Consider the following 8,611-nt stretch of genomic DNA (forward strand, 5'->3'; position numbering starts at 1 on the left):
CATTCAGAAAACGAAGATCATGGCATCTGGTCCCATCACTTCATGGGAAATAGATGGGGAAACAGTGGAAACAGTGTCAGACTAATTTTTGGGGCTCCAAAGTCACTGCAGATGGTGACTGCAGCCATGAAATTAAAAGACGCTTACTCCTTGGAAGGAAAGTTATGACCAACCTAGATAGCATATTCAAAAGCAGAGACATTACTTTGCCAACAAAGGTCCATCTAGTCAAGGCTATGGTTTTTCCTGTGGTCATGTATGGATGTAAGAGTTGGACTGTGAAGAAGGCTGAGCGCTGAAGAATTGATGCTTTTGAACTGTGGTGTTGGAGAAGACTCTTGAGAGTCCCTTGGACTGCAAGGAGATCCAACCAGTCCATCCTAGAGGAGTTCAGCCCTGGGTGTTCTTTGGAAGGATTGATGCTGAAGCTGAATCTCCAGTACTTTGGCCACCTCATGCGAAGAGTTGACTCATTGGAAAAAACTCTGATGCTGGGAGGGATTGGGGGCAGGAGAAGGGAACGACAGAAGATGAGATGGCTGGATGGCATCACCGACTCGATGGACGTGAGTTTAAGTGAACTCCAGGAGGTGGTGATGGACAGGGAGGCCTGGTGTGCTGCGATTCATGGGGTCGCAAAGTCAGACACGACTGAGCGACTGAACAGCAACAAATCAATTTCATGGAAGACGATTTTTCCATGGACTGAGGTGGTGGGGGCGCGGGGGGGGGGTTTCAGGATGATCAAGAACATTACATTTATCGTGCACTTTATTTCTATTTTGTGGCAATCTCAGGATATTCCACCTTGACTTTAGGGTTAGGATTTGTGCTCCTCTGAGAATCTAATGCTCCTGCTGATCTGACCTGAGGCACAGCTCAGGTGGTCATGGGAATGATGGGGAACAGCTGTAAATATGGATGAAGCTTTGATCGCTCGCTCACCATTCACCTGCTGTTCAGCCCAGTTCCTAACAGGCCACAGTGCCAGCCCGGGGGGTTGGGGACCCTACACAAGTCTCAGATTTGCCTGCTTGAGATCAGCCCTGGGATTTCTTTGGAAGGAATGATGCTAAAGCTGAAACTCCAGTACTTTGGCCACCTCATGCAAAGAGTTGAGTCATTGGAAAAGACCTGATGCTGGGAGGGATTGAGGGCAAGCAGGAGAAGGGAACGACAGAAGATGAGATGGCTGGATGGCATCACCGACTCGATGGACGTGAGTTTAAGTGAACTCCAGGAGGTGGTGATGGACAGGGAGGCCTGGTGTGCTGCGATTCATGGGGTCGAAAAGAGTCGGACACGACTGAGCGACTGAACTGAACTGAACTGAGCTACTGAATGGTTCTGAACTAAAGCAAGCGTAATTCAATCTACTTTTTAGAAAGTGAAATCTGATCATTCTGTAGAGCTTTGTGATTCTCAAACTGGACTGAGCCTAGGGATCCACTGGGGATCTGGTGAAAATGCAGCTGCTGAGCCACCAGGTCTAGGGTGGCGGTGGGAAGACTGGGGGCAGGCAGTTGAGACGCAGGCTCTCTAACCAGCTCCCAGGCCAGGCTGGTGCAGCTGGTCCAAGGACCACACTCCCAGGACAAGGGTGGAGAAGAGCTTGTGTCCTATATTCCGCTTGTTAGCAAAGCTTTCTCACAGGGTAATTTTGGAGCTTTTCCACCCTGTTCTTTTCTCTTGGCACTAACTAATGGAATCCCGGAACCGTCCCTTGAGAATAAGGCTGGTGAAAAGGAATTGCAGGAAGGTAAGAACATGGAGATGCCCTCTTTTTCCCCGGGGAAGCTGCATGTTGTGTTAAAAAAAAAAATCTGTTCAAAGAATCTTATCCGATAAGGTGTTAAGATGCGAACATTCACAAGACTCTGAAACTTGTTCTCCTGCCGGGTTTGGAAAATTTCTAATTGTTACCATTACATTCTGTGTTTAGCTGTCATAAAATTGTTCTCTGAAGCATTACTTGTTCAGTGGAATCGATTGAGATGCCTGAGCTCTAGAACTCATTGCTCTGTCCTATGAAAGTAAGCTTAACCTCTTTTTTGGCAATCTGTAATTGTAGTCATCCAAGTTGATAATTTATTACCCCGGTAGCAATAATATTTGAATGGATAGTTCTACCCTCCTAAAAGCTATAAATGTTTGCGTGGCTTCTTCGCAAGCCTGACAAGCATGGGAGTGGAGATCCTGGGTGCCCTGGCCCACCTGTGTCCTTAAAGGCTGCAAAATCATTTTCCAGCCCACGGACAGCCTCCCACTTCCTGCCTGCTTCTCCTCTCTGCTCTGCCCCCGGGCTTCCTCCCGCACCAAAGCTGCTTGCTCCACAGCCAGCTGGTGTCACCAGGAAGTGCAGGGGAGTTCGTGCCCCAGGGCTACTCGAGCAGTGGGGGATGGGAGTGATGGGCAAATGCCCTTTTCTCTCCCAGGGGATGATTCTGAGGCATGCTCCCACACTTCTGCAGGGAGTCTCTGATGCCCCAGACCCCATAGCAGCATCCTGCTCACTGATACCCACACTGGCAATCCTCCTTTCCCTGTCTCACTTTCTCCACTTCTTAATGTGCTTCGTGGGATCACTTCTCAGAAAAAAAAAACTACCTCTGCGTAGGTCCTTATATAGAGCTCTGCTTTTGGGGAACCCAAAACAAACTAAAAAGGATCATTGGTACTTCCTTCCTCTCCCTGGATGCACAAAACTAAAATAAAACTCATTTTACTCTTGGATTTCTTATTCAAGCAAAGAATCTGAGAGCCTTTGTCTCCTGAATTAACTTCAGGAAATGGGAAACTGACTGTAGAGTCCAAAGCTCTTCCATTGGGCGGGTGTTGGGGGCTGGGCTAGCAACTTACACTCTGGTCCAGATCATCACTCTTCATGTGCTGGGCAATGAAGCTGACGCCCTCTAAAGCCTCCTGCACATCCTGCCTGAACCTCCCAGAAGACCTCAGCCGGAAATCTCTGGGGATACCCGCTGAGTCTGAGGCCACTGGAGACTTGGGAGCTGCCAAGCCAGGGTTCACAAAGTACATGGAGTTCCCATAGAGATTGGACGAGCTGGTGGGGCCCATGGCCAAGGTGGTGGTGGTGGTAGCCTCAGACTTGGTCAGGCGAGTCAGGCTGGACTGGGGGGCCCTAGAGGGGCTGCTGTCGGGACGCTTCATGAAGAGGAAGGTGGGGAGCTTGTGTAGGAAGCAGCGCTTGACCCAGGGTGCCATGGTGTGCGTGCTAGGTGAGCGGTGGTGCACGTTGAGCACGCAGACGCTGGTGACGATGGAGAAGGTGACCAGCACCATGGTGAACATGAGGTACTTGCCGATGAGCGGCACGTTGAGGGAGGTGGGCGGCACAATCTTGGAGATGAGCAGCAGGAAGACGGTGAGCGCCAGCAGCACGGAGATGCACAGCGTCATCTTCTCGCCACAGTCCGACGGCAGGTAGAAGACGAGGATGGCCAGGGAGGTGATAAGCACGCAGGGGATGATGAGGTTGATGGTATAGAAGAGCGGCTTGCGCTTGATGATGAAGTCATAAGTCACGTCCACATAACTGGGGTCCTGTGGGTTCACTGTCCTTCGCCCAGGGAGGGCGACAATGTCCCATTCGCCACTGGGGGTGAAGTCATCCATGCTGGCCGAGGGCATCTTGAGGACCATGTCAATCTCCGTGTGGTCGTATGTCCAGGAGCGGAACTTGAGGGAGCAGTTCTGCTGGTCGAAGGGGAAGTGCTTCACCTCGATCTTGCAGGCGCTCTTGCAGATGGCAGGGGGCAGCCACATGACACTGCCATTGGAGCGGACCACCACGTTGGTATAGAGAGACACCTCGTAGGTCCCGTCGGCGCTGGGGGCAGGGGCAAGGCACGGAGGAGAACATCATGAAACCCATAGATGACGTCCGGCTGTTCTTAGAACTGGCCAAAGAGCCCTGTGGGATTATTTCTCACTAGTCACTCTTCCAACCCCCCATGCTCTCAGTGGAAAGGCCTGCTTTAATTGGCAGTTGCACAGCAGAGAGAGACCCTTCCATGAAGCAGCTTAAAGGCTTTATGTAGATGAGCTCATTTAAGGCTCACAACGGTCCAATGAAGTAGGTATTATTAATATTATTGTCCCCATTTTACAGACGGGAAAACCAAGGTTCAGAGAAGTCAGCTGTCTTCAAGTTCAGAAAACTAGTAAGCAGTACCTCTAAGATTTGAAGTCTGGTCTTTCTGTTTTTACACCACCTACTCATAATCATTTCATGCTTTTGCTAGTACAACTATGACCTGGGAAGTCTGTTAGCCCCCTCCACCTACCTGAAATATGTATGCATATCAAGTCAGTGCTACACAGACAAAGAAATATATATGCATATCAAGTCAGTGCAACTGACAGTCAAAAAGATGGTATGGAGGACAGAAAGAGCCCCGGACTCGGGGTCAGAAGGCTGGCCCTGGTGCCAGCAGTGCCTGAGTCCTAAGATCCTTCCCATCTCTTGGTCTCCAATTCCTCTCTGTAACTGAGGGTGCTGGCTCTGTGCTTCTCTAATTCCTCTTGTAGCATGACAGCTGGGAGGTCTGGGTGAAGCCCAGGACTGGAGGACCCCCAGGCTTGGCCCTCACCACCGTGGCCAAACCTTTCACTTACTTGTTGTAAAGCACGATGTCAGGCAGCCAGACGCGATTTGCGGGGATCCTCAGGATGTTCACACCCTCATAGCGAGAGCTGTTCCAGGCCAGGCGGTAGTCTGTCCATTCCTGAGCAGACAGGCAAGGCCCGGTCACTTGTAGGTCCCTCGCTGCCAAGGGGCAGCCCTGGAGAAAACGTCTCCTTGGGCTGGGGACCCTGCAGGGCACTTACCTGTTTCAGCCAGATGTTGGTGGTCATGATCTGTTCTCGCTCATTCTGGGGAGGGAAATGCAGCTATCAGTTCACCAAGTAGGAGGTGAACAGATCCCACTTTATCAAGCAAAAGGCTGTGAGCTTTAGGGCCATGTGACCAACCGCTGACCTAACATCTGCAAAAGGCTCAGAGGTATTTCATAACCAGCGTGCCTGAGACAGAGCTCCTTATCTTCACCCAGACCTGGGCTTCCACTGGCATTGCCATCTCAGTGAATGGCACCCCAGCCATACAATTCCACAAGCCAGTAAACCTGGCAGGTGTCCCTGATCCCTGGCTCTCTGATTCATCAGTAAGTCCTGTAGATCAACAGGTTCCCAACCATTTTGGCACCAGGGACCAGTTTTTTGAAAGACAATTTTTCCACAGACTAGGAGTAGTGAATGGTTTGGGGATGATTTCAACACATTTTAATGCAGAATCAGTAGGAGCCCACCAGTTCAGTTCAGTTCAGTCTCTCAGTTGTGTCCAACTCTTTGCGACCCCATGAATCGCAGCATGCCAGGCCTCCCTGCCCATCACCAACTCCCGGAGTTTACTCAAACTCATGTCCATCGTGTTAGTGATGCCATTCAACCATCTCATCCTCTGTCATCCCCTTCTCCTCCTGCCCCCAATCCCTCCCAGCATCAGGGTCTTTTCCAATGAGTCAGCTCTGAAACTCCAATACTTTGGCCACCTGATGTGAAGAGTTGACTCATTGGAAAAGACCCTGATGCTGGGAGGGATTGAGGGCAAGAGGAGAAGGGGACGACAGAGGATGAGATGGCTGGATGGCATCAGTGACTCGATGGACGTGAGTCTGGGTGAACTCTGGGAGTTGGTGATGGACAGGGAGGACTGGCGAGCTGCGATTCATGGGGTCGCAAAGAGTTGGACACGACTGAGCGACTGATCTGATCTGATCTGATCTGCCCATCTCCTCTGCCACTATCATCTCTTGCTTCATAGATACTGCATCTTTTCTGAATTCAAGGTTTGTGGCAACTCTGTGTGGAGCATCTTATTGACAGTTTTTCCAACCGCAGTTGCTCACTTTGTGTGTCTATGTCACATTTTGGTAATTATTGCAACATTTAAAACTTTTTCATTATTATATTTGTTCTGGTGATCTGTGATCAATGATCTTTGATGTTACTACTACAAAAAAATTACAACTCAGACGATGGTTAGCGCTTAATACTATTGCACACTTAATACAGCATAGTGTAAACATACCTTTTATATGTACTGGGAAACCAAAAAAATCACGTGACTTAATATTCACTATATTGTGGCGGTCTGAAACCAAACCTGAAGTATCTCCAACATAATATGGCAGTTATGCTCTACAAAGTCAATAGGGACCTTCCAGATTTCTTCTCTTCCACACCTAGAATGTGGTCCTCATATGCATGGTCCACAATGACCACTGCAGCTGCAGCCATTATACCCACATTCTAGGCTCTTGAAGGGTAGACGGAAAGAGGAGAGAGAAGATGCATGTCAGTTGTCTTTTTCCCTCAAATGTCTTGTTTTAATTAGAGTATTTAGACCATTTACATTTAGTGTAGATACTGATATATTTGGGTTTAAACCTACCATCTACCTGTTTTCTGTTTATTCCCTTTCTCTCTTTTCTTGCCTTATTTTGGATTAAATAAAATAAATAAAATTAAAAAAAATTAAATAAAACGGATATTTTATTATCCATTTCTCCCCTTATTAATGTGACTCTTCTTTTAGTAGTTACTCTGGAGACTGCAAGATGCATAATCCTAACCTTTTAGCACCTAATATAAATTAGTACTTTTATCACTTCTAGAACAAGGCAAGAACTTTAGAACATTTCGTCTACACCCTCCTTCTGCTGCTGCTGCTGCTGCTAAGTCGCTTCAGTCGTGTCCGACTCTGTGCGACCCCATAGACGGCAGCCCACCAGGCTCCCCTGTCCCTGGGATTCTCCAGGCAAGAACACTGGAGTGGGTTGCCATTTCCTTCTCCAGTGCATGAAAGTGAAAAGTGAAAAGTGAAAGTGAAGTCGCTCAGTCGTGTCTGACTCTTCACGACCCCATGGACTGCAGCCCACCAGGCTACTCCATCCATGGGATTTTCCTGGCAAGAGTACTGGAGTGGGGTGCCATTGCTTTCTCCCACACCCTCCTTACTTTGGGGCTATTGTTATGTATTTAATTCTACATATAATAAAAATCTTGCATGATATATTTTTTGTTTTATACTGTCAATATCAGTTCAAATTCACCCATATATTTACCCTTTCTGTTATGCTTCATTCTTTCCTACATTTCTGTATTTCCATCTGGGATCATTTTTCCTTATGGTTGAAGAACATCTTTTGGTATTGAGTCTTCTTTTATTAAATTCTCTCTCTCTTTTTGTCTGAAAACATCTTTATTTAACCTTCAGTTTTAATTTTTTTTTTTTACTGGTTGCATACATCTAGGTTTGCAGGTTTTTCTTACAGCATTTAAAAAATGTCATTTAATTTTTTGGCTTCCATTTCAGCTGTTAGTTTTATTGTTCCTTCTGACTTGTTTCTTCCTGACTGCTTTTAAGATTTTCTTTGTCTTTGGTGGTCAGGAGTTCGTCTATGATGTACCTCGGTAAGATTTTCTTTGTATTTATCCCACATAGAGTTCATAGAGCCTCTTGCACCTGTATCTTAATATCTTTAGTCAGTTTTGGAAAATTCTCAGTATCACTTCAAATATTGCTTCTGTCTTATTTTGATATGCACTCTTTCAGGAACTCTAGATGCACATGTTAGACCCGACATTTTTATCACATACCATATTATCTTCATTTCCATGTTTTCCTTCCTTTTTTCTATCATTTGTCTAGATATTTTCGATTGACCTTTCTTGCTGTTTATTTTCTCTTCTGCTATGACCAATCTTCTATTAAACCCATCTAATACATTTTAAATTCTCTATCACTTTAAGTTTCCTACACATATTAATGCATGTTATTTCCTTTTTAAGGAAATTTATTTTGTTTATTTTTAGTAGTGATAAAATACATATAACACAATTTTTACCATCATAATGCAAGTTATTTTAAAGTCTATGTATGATGACTTCAATATCTGAATCATCTGTGTGTATTTCCCTTCTTTTATCTGTTTTTTCTTTTCTTATTTCATCTTGTCTTATTGCTTTCTTAGTAGGTTTTTATCTGACTTTATCCGCCTCCAGGGAGGACCAACTTTGGCTTTATGGCAGGCAGTCAGAGGAAGGGCAAATCATTTTCATTGTCTGTGACTGAGCTGGCTCAAAGCAGGGTTTAGTTTTTGTGAGGGCTGGTCTGTGCTTGACTCCTTTTGATTCTTAGGGATGGTCCTTTCAAGGTTCTCACCAAGGCCCCATCTCCTTGGTGGGGCTCCAATTCCAATTTGTGTCATCTCAGCCCTGCAAGAGTGGCAATGATTCAGCTAGGCTTCCCAACCTCTTAGCCACCACTTTGGATTCAGCTCCCCGCCTCTTGGCCCAGTGTTTGCTGCTGCTGCTGCTAAGTCGCTTCAGTCGTGTCCGGCTCTGTGCGACCCCATAGACAGCAGCCCACCAGGGTCCCCCATGCCTGGGATTCTCCAGGCAAGAACACTGGAGTGGGTTGCCATTGCCTTCTCCAGACCAGTGTTTACCAATCATCAAATGAGGGGGAAAGCACCAGAGACTGTCAGGGCCACCTCCTGGGTCCTGGTCCCCCAAATCCTAGACC

At 46.9% G+C, this 8,611-nt stretch overlaps 1 protein-coding gene across 1 annotated transcript in view; it reads right to left on the bottom strand.

The window, feature by feature from the left end:
- CHRNB4 (cholinergic receptor, nicotinic, beta 4 (neuronal)) overlaps positions 1-8,611 on the bottom strand; it is a 19,491-nt gene that overhangs the window by 2,959 nt on the left and 7,921 nt on the right. Inside the window, exons 3-5 of the mRNA XM_010843289.1 lie at positions 4,852-4,896; positions 4,639-4,748; positions 2,860-3,850 (exon numbers count right to left, since the gene is read on the bottom strand). Coding sequence (XP_010841591.1) covers positions 2,860-3,850; positions 4,639-4,748; positions 4,852-4,896 — 1,146 coding nt within the window. The remainder of the gene's footprint in view (positions 1-2,859; positions 3,851-4,638; positions 4,749-4,851; positions 4,897-8,611) is intronic.

This window comes from Bison bison, unplaced genomic scaffold (assembly GCF_000754665.1).
Source record: "Bison bison bison isolate TAMUID 2011002044 unplaced genomic scaffold, Bison_UMD1.0 scf7180017864181, whole genome shotgun sequence".
Classification (NCBI taxonomy): domain Eukaryota; kingdom Metazoa; phylum Chordata; class Mammalia; order Artiodactyla; family Bovidae; genus Bison; species Bison bison.